This window comes from Bufo gargarizans, chromosome 2 (assembly GCF_014858855.1).
Source record: "Bufo gargarizans isolate SCDJY-AF-19 chromosome 2, ASM1485885v1, whole genome shotgun sequence".
NCBI lineage: Eukaryota > Metazoa > Chordata > Amphibia > Anura > Bufonidae > Bufo > Bufo gargarizans.
Window position 1 is genome coordinate 602,011,285 of NC_058081.1, and position 18,898 is coordinate 602,030,182.

At 44.5% G+C, this 18,898-nt stretch overlaps 1 protein-coding gene across 1 annotated transcript in view; it reads left to right on the forward strand.

Moving 5' to 3' along the window:
• The window catches only part of WNT4 (Wnt family member 4), a 71,063-nt gene that overhangs the window by 23,316 nt on the left and 28,849 nt on the right, over positions 1-18,898 (forward strand). Inside the window, exon 2 of the mRNA XM_044281946.1 lies at positions 15,643-15,878. Coding sequence (XP_044137881.1) covers positions 15,643-15,878 — 236 coding nt within the window. The remainder of the gene's footprint in view (positions 1-15,642; positions 15,879-18,898) is intronic.

Consider the following 18,898-nt stretch of genomic DNA (forward strand, 5'->3'; position numbering starts at 1 on the left):
TGAGGATCTACTACATTTCAATGGAAATTAATGCTGGATCCGGCATTCCGGCAATTGTTCTGGAATTTTGGACAGAGAAAATACTGCAGCATGCTGCGGCATTTTTTCCGGCCAAATACCGTAAGGAGGATTGAACTGATGCATCCTGATGCACCCTGATGCATACTGAACGGAATGTTCTCCATTCAGAATGCATTAGGGTTAAACTGATCAGTTTTTTCCCAGTATTGAGCCCCTACGACGGAACTCAATACCGGAAAAGAATAACGCTAGTGGGAAAGTACCCTTAGCTGGCACTGCATTAGGTCTCATGCACCTGTCCGTATTTTGTATCCATGTCCGAGCCACAATTTTTGCGGGTTGCACAAGGACCCATTCATTTCTATGAGTCTACAAAAAACGGACGGCACATGGATGTCATCCATGTGGTTTCCAAATCCATGTGTCCGTTCCGCAAAAATAATATAACATTTCCTTCAAAATGTGGACCACGGACCCATTGAAGTCAATGGGTCCGCAAAGAAATGGACGCGACAAGGACATCACACGGACGTCATCCTTGTTTTGTGTATTTGTGTTTTGCGGACCGCAAACAGTGATGGCCAGTTCCCTGTGTTCACCGGGAGCAGGCAGTTCCGAGAACAGCCTCCGGGGGCCTTCATCGGGCTGTTCTCGGAACTGCCTGCACCCGGAGACCACATTTCATTTCAGACCGGCTCGCGCAGAGGCACAGGTAAGGACTTCCCTGTGTCTTGCCAGACTTGTCAGTTAAGATGGTAGCTCGCATGTGTTCGCGGGCGAACACGGCGAACTGGCCATCACTGACCGGCCGCAAACTGGATATGGTCGTATGCATGAGTCCTTACACTGCAGATTTTCCACACAAAAATCCACACAGAAACCCCATGTATAATACGCACCATGTGCATGTAGCCTAAATCAAGACAAAAACAGATTCCTGACGAGGAAACCAGCGGTACGCCATTGAGCGCTAGCTTTTACTATGCTGGGAACCTAGCAGGTGTTCCTTCCATAGACTCTGCATGGCAGGAATCATGCAGTAACCTTCTCCCCTGTTCCCTCTCTCCTGCTGCTGTGTGTCAGTCTTCACTGCTGGTCTGGTACCAAATAATCTATTAGGGGTTTACTGTCTGAATGTGTTGGTATCAATGGGCCTCATTTATCAAAACAGGAAAACTGTCTTAGTTGCCCATTGCAACCAATCAGAGCTCACCTTTCATTTTTTAGAACTTTTTAAGAAATAAAAAGTGAGCTCTGGTTGGTTGCTATTGGCAACTAAGCCAGTTTTCCTGTTAGACAGTTTTGATAAATGAGGCCCAATATCTTTTAACCACCCCCTCCTCAACACAGCCACTACCATGTGATTTAGAGGCTAATCATGAACCAGGGAGATCAGTATATACAAATCCTGTCCGGACAGAAGACTGCATCTGGGATGACAATTATTTGGTGATAGGGCTGTATATATGGTGTAGGTTTATACGGCTGGCTTCTTCAGTCAGTAAATATGGAGCCCTGTCAGTGACACTTGGATTGAGTTTAGTGCCTTCTCTTCAAAATGTTTTTAAAAGTGATGATGAAAAGCAATTCCAGCTATGGCTGGTATTGAGTAACCCATTTCTCTTGCTCCTGACATGCTTACTGACGGATTGACATTTGCATTCCACGTTTGCGACTGGGCCCTTATTATGTATCGTCCCCATGTCTAAAACTCAAAATGATTTGATTTGGGCATAGTTATTGGGGGAGATTTATAAAAACTGAGGTAAAGGAAAACTGGCTTAGTTGTCCATAGCAACCAATCAGATTCTATCCTTTATTTTCCAAAGGAGCTCTGAAGAATGAAAGGTGGAATCCGATTGGTTGCTATGGGCAAATAAGCCATTTCTACTTTATCCCAGTTTTCCCCCAATGTTTTTCACATAAGGCCTCATGCACACAACCATATTTTTCATCCGTGTGCTATCCATATTTTTTCAGATTGTGCACTGACACATTAATTTCTATGGGGCCAGGCACATATCCGTGAAACTACAACTCCCAGCATGCATACTTACTCTGTTCTTCTCTAAACTCCCATACAAATAAATGGAGCATGCTGGGAATTGTAGTTTTACAGCAGCTGGAGTGCTGAAGGTCGCTGTGAGGCCAATTTTAACACTACCGTATGGCTATTTCAGTGTTTTGCGGTCCGTTTTTTTTGTTTCCGTTGTGTTTCCGTTTCCGGTCCGTTTTTCCGTTCCATTTTTCTGTAAGGCATATACAGTACACAGTAATTACATATAAAAAATTGGTCTGGGCATAACAATTTCAATAGATGGTTCCCCAAAAACAGAACGGATACAGAAGACATACTGATGCATTTCCGTATGTGTTCCGTTTTTTTTGCGAACCCATTGACTTAAATAGAGCCACGGAACGTGATTTGCGGGCAATAATAGGACATGTTCTATCTTTCAACGGAACAGAAATACTGAAACGCAATGCATACGGAATACATTCCATTTTTTTGCGGAACCATTCAAATGAATGGTTCCGTATACGGGCCGTATACGGAACGCAATAAAACGGCCCGCAAAACGGAAAAAAAAACGGTAGTGTGAAAGAGGCTATATAGAGCGCCTCTATTGTTTGTGGACCGATATACAGACACAGCCATCTACATGAGGCCTTATTCTAAGGCCACCTGCACATGTTGCCGAATACGTCCAATTTTTCCACGCAGATTCCCGTGCAGAAAAACCGCTGTGTATTACAGTACCAGCAAAGCGTATGAGATTACACAAATATCATGCACACGTTGCAGATTTTTTCCGTGCGGAAATTGACCTGCTGTGCAGATTTCAAAATAAATTATATTTGCGGTTTTAGCTGCAATCGACCGACCTGATGTTGATGAGCTATCCTGAGGATAAAAGCCCGACAACCTCCTTAAATTGTGGGGTCAGCCAGGGCATGTGGCTCTAGCAGCAAGAACAGATAATGAAGTATTAATAATAATAGAAATACATATCATTTTGGCAGAAGATTCATTTTGCATGGTGCCAAGGTAGGGCAGGCCGTGTATTAGGCCGCTGAGCTCCAAATCCAGATATGCATGTCAGTACACAGAGAGTCACATGTATGCAGTGGAGGGGCACCAACAGGAGTCCGTGCCAAGGGTGAAGGAAAGTCTAGCAGTTTCCAGTGTCTGTCAATACCATAATGCCATATGTAGAGTTCTACTTATTTTCCATGAACAGCGCCACGCTTGTCTAGGGGCTGGGTCTGGTATTACAGAGTTCACTTAAAGAGCATCTGTCAGCAGATTTCTACCTATGACACTGGCTGACCTCATGTATGTGCGCTCGGCTGCTGAAGACATCTGTGTTGGTCCCATGTTCATATGTGGCTGCACTGCTGAGAAAAATAGTGTTTTAATATGTACAAATAAGCTTCTAGGAGCAATGGGGGCGTTGCCATTACACCTGCATCTGGCGCACCTTCTGCACTTTGATTGACGGAGCAGGCAGTGAAACCATCATCACGCCTGGACCTGTCAATCAAAGTGGAGAGGATGCAGCAGCTGCAGAGAAAGAAGAGCTTCTAGGAGTAATGGCAACGCCCCCGTTGCTCCTAGAGGCTCATTTCCATATAATAAAACTTCATTTTTCTTAGCAATGCGGGCACATATGAACATGGGACCAACACAGATGCCTTCAGCTGCCAAGAGCACATGGAACAGGTCAGCCAGTGTCATAGGTACAAATCATGACTTTTAGGCCTCATGCACACGAACTTATGTGATTTGCGGTCCACAAAAAACGGATCAGCAAAGAATACGGATGACGTCTGTCTGCATTACGTATTTTGCAGAACAGCTGGCCCCTAATAGAACAGTCCTTTCCTTGTCCATAATGCGGACAATAATAGGACATGTTCTATTTTTTTGCGGAACGGAAATACGGACATACGGACATACGGAAACGGAATGCACACGGACTACCTTCTGTTTTTTTTTTTTTTTGCGGACCCATTGAAATGATCCGCAAAAAAAAACGGACGGACACGGAAAGAAATTACGTTCGTGTGCATGAGCCCTTAAACAGAGCTTAAGCTGCAATACCAGAAACTGCCCATGGACAGGAGTGGCGCTGTTCCCGAAAAATAACAAGACCCTTTATTCTAATCTCAAAAACCCCAGTAAAGCGAGAGTTTTCAGATAATGAAAGCAGGGAATATCTGTCTCTTTAGGTCTTTATATCTATGATCGGATTTGCTATCACTCAGGTTCTTAGTTTAGAAAATGTCGAGCAGCTTTGCTTCAGACTAATGAAAGCCAATGCATCATTGATAGCAGCGTGTCTATGTTTCCCCAGTGTCTCCATTTCCTTATTGCTGGAAAAGTGAGCTCTCCGTGTTATCATGCTAAGCATTTGTAAAATTATTTGGCACAGGTCAGGTTGCAGTGGAGAGCCAGGACATATCCAGCCGCACACTGACAGTTTTCAGCTTCAGATTTCGGCAGGGGAAAATTGACAGGTTTACTCCACTGAGGGTTTGTTGTTTCCTGCCTCCTGTAATTAGCGTCACTGTTCCATATATGCACGCCGTACGTTTCCGAATGTATGGAAATGACGCTTAATTAGGGAGCCTTCGCACTCGGCAACTGAAAATCAGTCCCAGTTATCTCAATGGAGTTATTTTGGGGGAAAGCAAATGGATTTCTGAAAGCCTCAGGGCTCATGCACACGACCATATGTACTTTACGGTCCGCAAAAAATACGGATGGCATCCGTGTGCATTCTGTATTTTGCGTAACGGAACATCTGGCCCCCCTAATAGAACATTCCTATCCTTGTCCGCAATGCGGACAATAATAGGACATGTTTTATTTTTTTGCGGAACAGACATACGGAAACGGAATGCACACAGAGTCATTTCCGTTTTTGTGCAGCCGCATTAAAGTGAATGGTTCTGCATAAGAGCCGCAAAAAATACAGAATGAACACGTCAACAAAATACGTTTGTGTGCATGAGCCCTCATTCAGAGAAATGGAACTGATTTTCCATTGCAGAAAATGAAGGACCACAAAACATTCTAAAATATTTGTGCTTCCGTTCTTCTACATTTTTAACATTTCTGCTAGCTGTGAGTGAATAGAAACCTCTCCTGGTAGAGTATATTTCTATAGCTAGAGCTGAGGCTACATTACAGCATGTCCACTCTAATATATTCTCTCCGAGTTAGGGCTCACGCACAGGAACATATTTTGTTTCCATGTCTGTTCCGTTTTTTTGGGCGGACTGTATGCGGAACCATTCATTTCAATGGGTCTACAAAAAAAAAAAATATTCACTCCGTGTGCATTCCATTTCTGTATGTCCTTATGCCTGTTCCAAGGATAATACTGTTCTATTAGGGGCCAGAAAAATACATAATGCCTATAGAAGTCATCCGTATTTTTTGCGGATCCATTTTTTGCGGACTGCAAAATACATACGGTCGTGTGCATGAGCCCTTAGGACTTTCATTCAACTGATCATATCAGTTTTGCAGTCCGCAAAATACTAATACTGGCCGTGTGCGTCCTGCGACCCTACACATTCCGCCCTATGTTAGCAAAACAGACAAGAATAGGACATGTCCTATCATTTTTGCGTGGCCGCAAAACGGACATACGGATGCGGAACGCGCACTGTGTGCTGTCCGCATCTTTTGCGGCCCCATTGAAATGAATGGGGTTAGGATGCGGATTAGATAAACAATCTTTCCCTGTCTTTGAAGGTTTGCAACAATGTATCAGTGTAGGTAGAGTGTATCAGTGGAAACAGTGTAGCAAAACCTCAGCTGGGATAAATATTAGGTCTGTATAGGTGTTTAGCTTCTGGATATTTCCATTTATTGCCACCAATTGTTATTTTGCTTTTGTGAATGAGGCCTCTTTTGCACGTCCGTCATGACATCCTTGAAGATGTCTGTCAGGGATCCATGTTTGGCCCGTGTGTCCATGCTCTGCTCTCTTTGTGTCATTCATATTCTACTGACACCGCTAGTAGAGATGAGTGAAGTTCTCAAAAATTTGATTTGGTCGCTTCACCGAAGTTTACAAACAAATTTGATACTGTGCCATGAATCGCATTCCATTGTATGTCACGGACCGCCCCCCATCATCGAACCCCTCAGATGCTGCATTCAATGCTGATCGCATAAATACATACCTCATCGCGGGCATCTTGATTGAAGAAAAGGCGGCGCTAACGTTATGACATCACCACGTCATCACACTGGCCTGGGCGCAGAGATCAGATGTCAGAACGAGCGAGATTTGGTGCGTTTTCTTCAATCAAGATGCCCGCGACTGCTTCTCCATGAGCAAATGGATGAAGTGAGTAGGTATTTTTTTCTTTTTTGCTGCCATTTCAGGAAAAATGTATTCGTTACCACAAAGCGCAAGGAAATTCTGCAAATTTGAGTGATTTTGCCTGTTTTGTTGGTGAAGTAGGCATTTTTGCCAATTTTATGATGTATTTGGGCCATTTTAAGGTGTTTGCGCCATGCCTGGCAGCTTGCAGTTACTAAGGGGCGGCCACATAGTTTGTGGACAGAGCTACATTTTAGCCGGATTTATCATCGCAACTCTCCAAAAAGTCTGAATTGTATTCCAGCCCCCTGGTGGAGTAAAAACTGGTGGAGGCTTTGTAAGGACGGGTTCGCATCAGCGTTCGGTAATTCCGACAGGACTTTTTTTTTCCTGTCATGCATAACAGAAAAAAACGGAACTATTATTTGTGCCCATAGACTTGTATAAGGACGGAGCAAAACGGAACGCCTTTTAACCCTGGGTTCACACCTGAGGGTTTCTGAGACGCGAGTTTTACGTTTTTATGCGCGTTTTTTGCAATAGTAAACGCGCGTTTGACGCGCGTTTGTGTGATTGACTGCAGTGTTGTCCAATGAGTCTATGGCCAAAACGCCCCCAAAAAAGCTCAATAACTTGTTTATGCGTCGGGCGTTTTACAGCGCGTTCAAACGCGCTATAAAACGCTCAAGTGTGAACCAGGGCCATAGGGAAGCATTGGTTTTCACGTGTTGAGCGTTTTACAGCGTGTTTGAACGCGCTGTAAAACGCTCAGGTGTGAACTTAGGGTTAAGGGGTTCCATTTTGCATTCTGTCTTAAAATTCCGTTACACTGTATTCCGTTATAAGGGCTCATGCAAACGAACGTATTTTCTTTCCGTGTCTGTTCCGTTGTTTTTTTTTTTGCGGACCATATGCGGAACCATTAATTTCAATGGGTCCGCAAAAAAATGAGTTATTCCATATGCATTCTGTTTCCGTATTTCCGTTCCATAAAAAGATAGAACATGTCCTTTTTTTTGTCCGCATTACGGACAAGAATAGGACTGTTCTATTAGGGGCCAGCTGTTCGGTTCCGCAGACCGCAAAATACATACAGTTGTGTGCATGAGCCCTAACCCTGTGAAAAAATTGGGAATTTAAAAAGGCACAAAACTGGGACTTGTGACTATTTTATGCCAAAAACTGGTGTAACGCTGATATTAAATGTCCTTCAAAGGGAAGGGGGAAGTCTATTGCTGGAACCTTTCTTCTGTTCCTGATATAAAACAATGGCCATTTCCTTCAGCCGCCATTAGTGAAAGCTCAGTGCAAAGTGATTTTTTACAGCTCCCATTAATTTCAATAGTAACTGTATAAATTCCTAAGCTCCAAGCTCCCCCTAGTGGTGACTGCAGGGAGCCTATTTATTCATGTACTATGGAAATGTGCTATGAAGGAAATCGAAAAACCTTTATTTAGGCTAAGTTGCCTGGTGCAAAAACATTGAGAAATATGCCCTATTATTGAAGCACCAGCTCAACTTTTCTGACAGAGTTTGGCAAACTAGGTGAGGCAGAGCACGACTTAAAAAAAATGATGTTAATAAAAAAATATGAATTTCCCAGAAATTGCATGGGGTGTGTGTGAGAGAGAGAGGGGTGGACAACATTTTGCCAAGGGGCCCTATGAGATCTATGTATGTCCCTGACCCAGAGCATGCAGCATTTTGAAAAAAAAAAAAAACACAAAAAATACCAAAAATACTTTGCATGCAGTGTGTTATAAAAACACACTGCATGCAAAGTATTTTTGGTATTTTTTTTTTTTTTTTCAAAATGTAAATATAAATTGTGCTATAGACTTTAAGATATCAACAGAGCTAAAGAAAAAATGCAAAGGAAAGACATGGTTAAAAAAGCTGAAAAATGCTGCATATGAAACCAGGTAAGAGTGATTCCACACATTATGACTGTGCTGCATTTTAGGTGGAACAACAAAGCACCACAAAACGCCAGAATAGATTTTTGCCAGAATAGACCTGTGGTTATAATGCGTTTTCTTGCAGCAAAGGAAAAACATACAGCAGACTTAAATTACCTTAATGTAACTCTAGTTTGTAATTAATGTCATTCAGTTTTGCACCATAAATGCAGCGCAGACGCGACATGTGGCAGACCCCTAAGGCCCCTTTCACACGGGCGAGAATTCCGTACGGGTGCAACGCGTGAGGTGAACGCATTGCACCTGCACTGAATCCGGACCCGTTCACTTCAATGGGGCTGTTCAGATGAGCGGTGATTTTCACGCACCACTTGTGCGTTGCGTGAAAATCGAAGCATGTTCTATAGTCTGCGTTTTTCACGCAACGCAGGCCCCATAGAAATGAATGGGTCTGCGTGAAAATCGCAAACATCCGCAAGCAAGTGCGGATTCAATGCGATTTTCACTTATGGTTGCTAAGAGATGATGTAAGTAAATTGATCAAAGTCAATTTACTGTATTATTTTCCCTTATAACATGGTTATAAGGGAAAATAATAGCACTCTTAAGACAGAATGCTTACTAAAATGTGGCTTTATAATTTTTTTTTACTCACCTCATCCTGTTGTTCGCGCAGCCGGCATCATCTTCTTTCTTCTTGTTTCAGGACCTGCAAAAGGACCTTTGTTGACGTAATCGCGCTCACCACGTGGTGAGCGCGGTGAAGTCAGCTCAGCTCCTGCTGAATAAAGATAGAAGATTTCTATCTTCATTCAGCAGGACCTGCACTGACGATTACGTCATCAAAGGTCCTTTGGCAGGCCCTGAAAGAAGAAGAAAGAAGATGTCTAGACAGATTTACTATTGCGACAATTTTAAAAAGTCACAAAAAAAGTGCAAAAAATTGCGCAATTTCAATCTAGTGAGAACCATGCTTATCTTATGCAACTTTTTAATAGAACATGGAACTTTTTCGTAAAGACGTGCGACTTTTGTAAAGCCGCTTACCGAAGGATAAACTGCTACCGTCAAACCACATTTATCACAGTATTAAAGGACCATTAATAAATCTGACTTAGCCAAAAGTGACTTTGGACAGATGTAAGTGTGATGATAAATAAATCTGGCCCTATTAGTGTGCTGTCCGCATCCGTATATCCGTTCCACGGCACCTGCAAAAAAATAGAACCTGTCTTATTCTTGTCCGTTTGGGGAACAAGGACAGGACAGTTCTACAGAAGGCAGGACCTTCCGTTCCACAAAATGCTGAACACACGTGGCCAGTATCCGTGTTTTGCGGATCCACAATTTGCAGACTAAAAAGATGGCAACGGCCTTGAGCCCTTATGTGCACTCAGAGGGTTATCACTGTGTTATCTGTGGTGTTATCATGTCCTGTATAGTATCCCCCCCCCCCCCATTTTATAATGCCGTACTTATAATAGAGGCCCAGTACTTATAATGTCCCCGATAGTGGCCCAGGCCCCTATAGAGGCTAGGTAATTGTAATCCTCCCCCCATAGTGCTCCTAACAGTTGTAATGACCCCAAAGTGATAAAAACGTCAAATACTCACCTGACCCCCTCTCCTTGCAGCCACAAGCCTTTTCTGGCCTCCACGTCAGTTGCCTGCAGTCTTGGTGCAGACGCGCTTTATGACATCAGTGAGACCCAACACAGGTGGTGCGATGATGTCATCGAGCGCCGTTTGCACCATTCTACTGCCACATAGTCTTGCATAGGGCTTGCATATTAGAAAAACATGGCTTCTTGCTGCAAGAAACAGCGCCACCCCTGTCTGTGGGTTTTGTGTGGTATTGCAGTTCCTTTAAATTGAAAAGGGCTAGGCCGCAATATCCCACACAACCAGCGGTGCTGTTTTTGGAAGAAGTCACCCATGTTTTTCTAATCCTGTACATGAAATATGATGATAGATAAAGTGGGTTCCAGTGTATGAATTTTGCAGGCTTTCTAATGAATACCACTCCGTCACTAACCTGCTGATTACTGGTCCCCTGCATGTGGGAAGGGGTAACATTATCAATAACCTTGTTTCAGCTGGCAGAGAATTTCCTGAGACGTCTCTGCTGGGTCTTGGAGAAGGTAACTTGATCAATAATATGAAGTGGTTGGCGTCTCCTTATTCGGGTGTCTCCAGCAGATGGTGAACCCATTCCCTGGTGTCAGTGGCAGGAAACAGGTTGAGCCAAAGTGTTAGAGCAAGGGAATCTGAAAGATATACACAAGATATATAGGATTTTTGGATCACCGCGGAAAGGAAGTTACAAATATTTGAGGCCTTTAAATCTTCGGAGGGCAGACCTGAATTGCAGAGCTGATATGGAAAGTCTTTAATAAGTACGGTGCTGTAGGTTGTAGGCCTCCTGGAGGTCGGTCTGTGAGGCAGGCAAAGGAATTTCAGCAGCTTAACACATAATTTATAGCTTAGCCTTTCCAGCAAGAAAAAATGAATTATGAACCTATATAGAATGTTACATTGACAGAGTGGGCAGGAAAGCTCGAGGCAATCGTCGTATTATAATCTTAGGCCAGAGAAATAGAAAGACATTACAGAATTGCCTGTAGGGTCTACCTGCTTATTAAATTGACATAAGGTTGTATATCATGTAATGGAGAGATCAGAAAACACATACAGAACATGTGTAGTGATTGGGATGATTAAAGCGGGATGAAGAAGTGGAAGTGGGACTCGGTTCCTGGTGCACAAGGGGCCCAACGTCACATAAGACACCAGTCTTATAAATGGGGCATGGTGGGTAGGGGACTCTGTTACATATGTTACATTCAGGCTCACAAACCCCTATACTAAGATATAGATTTAATTGCTGCTCTCTGTTTACCGTACATAGTAATTCCTTAATATAATCTGTAATCAGAGCTGTCCCCTTAAAGGCGCTGTCCTACAAAACATTATTCTACATTGTTCAAACAATCACCTGGATCTGAATACTCTTGTAATTGCATGTAATTAGAAATTTTATATAGCCACTGAGATTTCAATAAAATGTACCCGCTGTTCGTTCTTTTCCCTAATTCTCTGTCCACCTTGTTGAGGTGGACACACATGCTCTGTTCCATTCTTCAACTGCCACCCTCATATCTTCTGTTACAAGCTGTGACAGGCTAGAGACACACGAGCGAGTGCAATGTGTTAGGCCCCATGCACACGGCCGTGTTTCACAGCCGTGTGCGGGCCGTGGAACCGCGGCCTGGATCCCTCCTGAGAGCAGGAGCGCATGGCGTCATTGGTTGCTATGACGCCGTGCGCTCCCTGCTGCCGCCGCAATACAGTAATACACTGGTATGATCTATACCAGTGTATTACTGTACTGTGCCGGCAGCAGGGAGCGCACGGCGTCATAGCAACCAGTGACGCCGTGCGCTCCTGCTCTCAGGAGGGATCCAGGCCGCGGTTCCACGGCCCGCACACGGCTGTGAACAACGGCCGTGTGCATGGGGCCTTAAACTCATTGAGAGGTCCCTGATCACACTGCATTCTTCCACACGACCGTATGTATTTTGCAGTCCGCACAAAAACAGATCCGCAAAAAATACGGACGACATCCGTGTGCTTTCCGTATTTTGCGGAACGGAACAGTTGGCCCCTAATAGAACAGTACTATCCTTGTCCATGATGCGGACAATAATAGGACATGTTCAATTTTTTTTGCGGAACGGAAATACGGAAACGGAATGCACACTGAGTAATTTCCATTTTTTTTGCAGACCCATTTAAATGAATGGTTCCGCATATGGTCCGTAAATAAAAACGGAATGGAAACGGAAAGAAAATACATTCGTGTGCAGGAGGCCTAAGGGTCCATTCACACGTCCACTAAATGGGTCCGCATCCATGCCACAATTTTGCGGGACAGGTACGGCCCCATTCATTTTCAATAGGGACGCAAAAGATGCGGACAGGCACACAGTGTGCTGTCCGCATCTGCACTTCCGTTCCGCAGCCCCGCCAAAAAATAGAACATGTCCTATTCTTGTCCGCAGACACGAACAAGAAAAGGCATTTCTATTATAATGCGGAACACACATGGTCGGTGTCCGTGTTTTGCGGATCCGCAATTTGCGGACCGCAAAACAGTTGCGGACGTGTGAATACCTTATGATGCTGTCAGTGTAATACCATAGTTTTCAGGACTGCAAGGGTTACACAGCATCATAAATCTGTAGAATGCTGCTGAATCCTTTAAGTGGAATGGAGTTTAACGCATTGCACTCACTCATGTGTCTTTGGCGGTCCCCGATGCACAGACACCGACCGTGTGGCCGACACTGGCGGATGCAGAGTAGACCCATACAACTTGAATGGGTCCGTGACCTGTCTGCACCACAAATAAATAGAGCATGTTCTATTTTTCTTTGCGGTGCGGAGGCATGGACCGAAATGCCATGGAAGCGCTCTGTAGTGCTTCTGTGCTTCCACTCTGTATCTTACGGATTGCGGACCCATTCAAGAGCCGCAATACGGGCACGGCCGGCACACGTTCGCAGGCATGAGCCGTAACTGAGGGGATAAGTTATTTTGTGACATTGAACAAGGAAAGTGTTTGTGACTTGGGCACTGAACTATATTTCTATGGGTACTACCCATAGATGGCTCTACCCATGGCCCTTGTCTAGTGGCCGAAAATCCCTTATGACGCGCACTTACCTGACTCGTTTTCCTCTACAACAGCCATAAAGGACTAAAATCTCAATTCTGAAGGTTTGGCTCTAAAGTAGTTGTGTGTGAAGGATTACAAAACAGCAGAAGCTGAGAGAGGACGGTATGGCAGCTGGGAGTTGGCACACACAACTATTTTCTGCTTATTTTGGCTGACTCCAAAGACCTCTGGCTTTTCCAAGTAGTACTTGGATACAGCAGTAATCAGGATTTTTGACAAGATAGATTCACGGCAAGGAATGCGCATCCCTATAGTATCAGCGAGATAGAGAAAAAAGTTGCCGAGTTGTGAGCATGAGGGCCGATCACTGCTCAAACTTCCTGCAAGATATGTCAGTGAGAAGACGATTGATCACTGAGCGGGAGACAGATGGGTTGTCAGGCGGCCAAGATTACATTTACAAGACAAGGAATTTTTATTTTTTTTCCAGCTCAGCAGAAAATTCAGATTGTAAGCTCTGCAGGCAAAGTGCCTGTTGATTCTCACAGCAGTTAAAATAGGATTGCTTTTTATTTTTTTCTCGCACATTACCCGCACTCCCTAATGAAACAAGAAAATCGCTGTTAACAGTCCGAATGTGCACTTGCAAATAATTTACTCATCTATTGCCAAAGCATTCTGCAAATCTACTACAAGAAGGAGAACACGTTGAAACCGTCTGTCATCGCGGCCCTACAGAATATGGCTGCAAGCACACAGCACATCTTGTGTCCCGGGCAATTCTATCAGGGAGTAGAAATGCGGTTTAAAGGGGTTACGTAAGATGCTTACCTCTAGACCAGCATGCCCGAACAGCCTACAGCAGGGCATTGTGGGAGTTGTAGTTTTACAACAGCTGGAGGGCCGCAGGTTGAGCATCCCTGGTCTAGACCGTGCAATTCAGGAGCTCAGGCCCATTTACTGGAATGGGGAAGTGCTGCAATACCAGACTCAGCCCATGGTTGAGAGTGGCGCTGTTTCTAGAAAAAGAACCTTTTAATTAATGTATCTGTTCAATGAATTACAATTTATTTTTAATAAGTGCATAGGTGGTCTTCATATGAGACTGGGTAATTCAGAAGATAGGGACGTCCTTGTTAGGCCTCATGCACACGGCCATTGCCTCCCAATTCGGGTCTGAATGGGTCCGCAATCCAGAGCTGCGGTGCTACGGAGTGCTTCCGTGGGGTTTCTCTCCATGCCTGCGCACCACAAAAAATTAGAACATGTACAATTTTTTGGCGGTGCGGACGGATCACTGACCCATTCAAGTTAAATGGGTCTCGATCCCTCCAGGCTGCCGCACGGACGTTGCCTGTGCAGTGGGGACTGCATATTGTGGTCCCCAATGCACGGAATGGCCACACAACGGCCGTGTGCACGAGGCCTTACTTTGTTATGGTCTTCAAGTGTCTGCTCTAAGAAGGTGTGTACAAAGAAAGGCCTCTTGCACACGACCGTATTTCCTCCGAGATATACGGTCCGTGAGCGGGCCATTTGTCCCGGAGCAGCGGCATCGATCATGCGCACGGGAGCACGCAGCATCATAGATTACAATAATGCTGTGCACGTCGGGCCGCCCGCGGGACTTTTGTCCTGCACTCATAAGATCATATGTAATCTATGATGCTGTGTGCTCCAGTGCGCACGATCAATGCCGCTGCTCCGGGACATATGGCCTGCTCACGGACCGTATATCTTGGAGGGCATACGGTCATGTGCAAGAGGCCAAAAAGGCATCCCACAGCAAAAATAGTAATTTACCGTAGTCAATTTCTGTAGATGGGTTCCCCATTCGGCGAAATGAGGGTCTAAAGTTATTGGCCTCTATTTTTCCATTAATTCTGCACTAGGACCCTAAGGGTACGTTCACATAGGGCAGCGGAAAATCTGCAGTAAAGTGGATTGGATTTACACAAATCCATATGCTGCGTATAAAATCCAGTCCTTCCACTAAGGCAGGTCTATATTGTAATAGTAAATCTACTGCATGTCATATAGAAGGTATGGGGTTCAAATCCCAACAAAGACCTGTCAAATAATTGCCTTAGTAGAAGCCTATGTGCTAGTAGAAGGCTCACCCCATATCCAGCCTCAATAGTATTCACTGAAGTGAATACTAATGACGCTTTTAATGTGGTTGGGCCCCTGACTGTAGTACCGTTAATGTAGCCCTGATGGTCACTACTTTATTTTTCATATATCCAAGTCTGGAAACCTTCAGAAATGCTCCCATAGCTAGGTGTGCACAGGTTAGGTTCAATGCTGCTCTCTAAGGGCTCATTCAAATGACTGTGGTTTTGTTCCGCATCTGAGCCCCATTTTTTTGCGGCTCGGGGGCAGACCCATTCACTTCAATGGGGCCACAAAAGATGCGGATAGCTGTCTGCATCCGTTGCTCCGTTCTGTGGCCCCGCAAAAATTATCAGTCCGTTTTACGGACAAGAATAGGCATTTCTATAAAGGGCCATCTGTTCCGTTCCGCAAATTGCGGAAGACACACGGGCGGCATCCATGTTTTGCGGATCCGCAATTTGCGGACCGCAAAACAGGGCACGGTCGTGTGAACAAGCCCTAAAGGAAGCTTTTTATATGTTGGTCTACAAGCAATTAAGTTGTCTTCTTCCGTATGTCTTGTAGGTACCTTGCAAAACTGTCCTCAGTAGGCAGCATTTCAGAGGAGGAAACTTGTGAGAAGCTCAAGGGATTAATTCAACGCCAGGTGCAAATGTGCAAGAGGAATCTGGAAGTCATGGATTCCGTGAGGCGAGGGGCTCAGCTGGCAATTGAAGAATGCCAGTATCAGTTTAGGAATCGACGCTGGAACTGCTCAACGCTCGACACATTGCCTGTTTTTGGAAAAGTGGTGACACAGGGTAAGAAACGTAGAGTTTCAAGTTATTTAGCCTAATGGTACTGTTTACATTCTTACTAAGCCTCAGGTAAAGTAATTCTTCACTTGAAAGGGGTGACGACTTTTAAAGAACATTACTTAATATTAATTAGACAACCATAAAAATCCCCTCCGATTAAATCTGAGACATCACTCAAGCAGAGGCTCACATTGCTGAAGGACAAAGTCCATGAATAGATCTACTGTAGAAGCCTGGATGGCCTGTAGTACTGTTGAGAAAGTTGCTAAGAGAGGAGACCCATATTTGCTGCTTTGAGGGGACATTGATTCACCGTACAGTACTATACTGGTAGAAAGTTTTACTCCAAACACTAGCAAGGGAGCTTCTATACTAGATGAAGAGCATGGATTTTTATTTATTTTTTACCTTCAGTGGCAATATTTTCAATGTAGGCCTGAGCTTTTGCTGTGGGAGCAGAATTAACCTACACTAAACAACTACTACCAGTCTGGTGCAGGACAGGTTAGAGTGAGGGAAAGGGGCATTTGCCCAGGGCCCTCCATTTTTTGGAGGCTTTAGCCACCCTGTACCATGTGGGCTTCTCCAGATATTTCTTACATTTAGGCCTCATGCACACAACCGTTTTTGTGGTCCGCATTCGAGCCGCATTTTCTGCGGCTTGGGTGCAGATCTATTAACTTCAATGGGGCCGTTCCGTGGCCCCGCAAAAAAAAATAGCATGTCCTTTTCTTGTCCGTTTTGCGGACAAGAATAGGCATTTCTACAATGGGCCGCCTGTTGCGTTCCACAAATTGCAGAAGGCACATGGGCGGCTTCCGTTTTTTGAGGACCGCAAAAAATGGAACGGTCGTGTGCATGAGGCCTAAGACTGAAGAGTTTGAAGGGAGAGAAGGAACCGCCAACACTGTAAAAGTTTAATTATGTGGTAAAAGTGGCGATTTTACAAGTTTAGAGGTCAATTCACTGGTCAGCCCTGCTAATAAGAAATTCAGTAGGTGAAAGCGCATGTATAGTGCCAGAGGGTGAAGGAGATAAGCAGCTCCCAGACACCTCCGGCAACACTTATCTCCTGGCGGAACAAAGGACCAAGCATGTCAGAATCCACAGGGGACAATGGAGTTCCTCTCATATACCTATGATCAGACTGCCGAATCTCACAACGCTAGTATAAAACTAGCCTCAGAATTTCTATGACAAGTATCCCCTTTATATAGATCACAGGATCCACCATTTACAATAGGTGATATAACAGCTTATCTACTCCCTCCTGACCTGTGACCTCTGCACAGAGCATGCCCCGGAAACTCTCCCATAGAAGTCAATGAGGTCCTCTCCTGCCGATTGTGTCTATGTCCCTTGTAGCTGCTCTCAAAATACAGGAACTCTTAACATGTTTTAGGCCTCATGGCCAGTGTGAAAACTGCAGAATTTTAGTTAGTTTTTTTAATATAGTTAGTGACTATAAAAAAAAAATCAAAAAAATTCAAAATTAATTTACATAAAAATGTGATTTAAACAATAGGTCATTTTCTGATGACACCTTCCCTTTAAGACCTGTTATGACTCCATATACTAGCATACTAAAGGCTACTCAGTGGCAAGTAAACTATGGGTGTATCTTCCTCCTATAACGTGCCATCTGCACCATTTGAATAAAGTAGATTTTGAGCTGAAAGGAGGCATCGGACAGTAATTAGAGTACGATCACCCACTGTGGTCCACTACCCCGCGGCTATATGGGTGCAGGGAGTTCTATTTAAACTGCACCGTTTAGTCCAGGCATCCTCAAACTGCGGCCCTCCAGCTGTTGTAAAACTACAACTCCCAGCATGCACGAACAGCCTACAGCTATCAGCCTACAGCAGGGCATTGTGGAAGTTGTAGTTTTACAACAGCTGGAGGGCCGCAGTTTGAGGATGCCTGGTTTAGTCGCTCTGCATTGTTAACGGCCGCGCAGTATTGACGATGCCGTGCTGCTGTTAACAATGCAGACCGACTAAACAGTGTGATCTTCGTTAGTTTAATCAGAGCCTGCCGTGTCTGAATGGCCGCACTCCACTCGAACATAGTGACAACCGCGACACAATCACACCATGTGGTCGTACCCTTAGGCCCCTTTCACATGGGCGAGTTTTCCGTGCGGGTGCGATGCGTGCGGTGAACGCACTGCACCCGCACTGAATCCTGACCCATTCATTTCTATGAGACTGTGCACACGAGCGGTGATTTTCACGCATCACTTGTGCGTTGCGTGAAAATCGCAGCATGCTCCTCTTTGTGTGTTTTTCACGTAACGCAGGCCCTATAGAAATGAATGGGGTTGCGTGAAAATCGCATGCAATCCGCAAGCAAGTGCGGATGCGGTGCGATTTTCACGCATGGGTTCTAGGTGACAGTCTATTCACTGTATTATTTTCCCTTATAACATGGTTATAAGGGAAAATAATAGCATTCTGAATACAGAATGCTTAGTATAATAGTGCTGTAAGGGTTAAAAATAATTAAAAAAGTTAACTCACCTTCTCCTCTTGTTCGCGTAGATGCCGGTCTGTTCTTTAGCTGTGGGCTAAAGGACCTGTGGTGATGTCAGATCACATGCTCCATCACCACGGTGATGGACCATGTGATTGGAGCATGTGATCTGACATCACCTCAGGTCATTCAGCCCACAGCTAAAGAACAGACCGGCATCTACGCGAACAAGAGGAGAAGGTGAGTTAACTTTTTTATTATTTTTAACCCCTCCAGCACTATTATACTATGCATTCTGTATTCAGAATGCTATTATTTTCCCTTATAACCATGTTATAAGGGAAAATAATGCAATCTTCAGAACATCAATCCCAAGCCCGAACTTCTGTGAAGAAGTTCGGGTCTGGGTACCAAACATGCGCGATTTTTCTCACGCGAGTGCAAAACGCATGACAATGTTTTGCACTCGCGCGGAAAAATTGCGCATTTTCCCGCAACGCACCCGGCTCTTATCCGGGCAAAAAACATGACGCCCGTGTGAAAGAGGC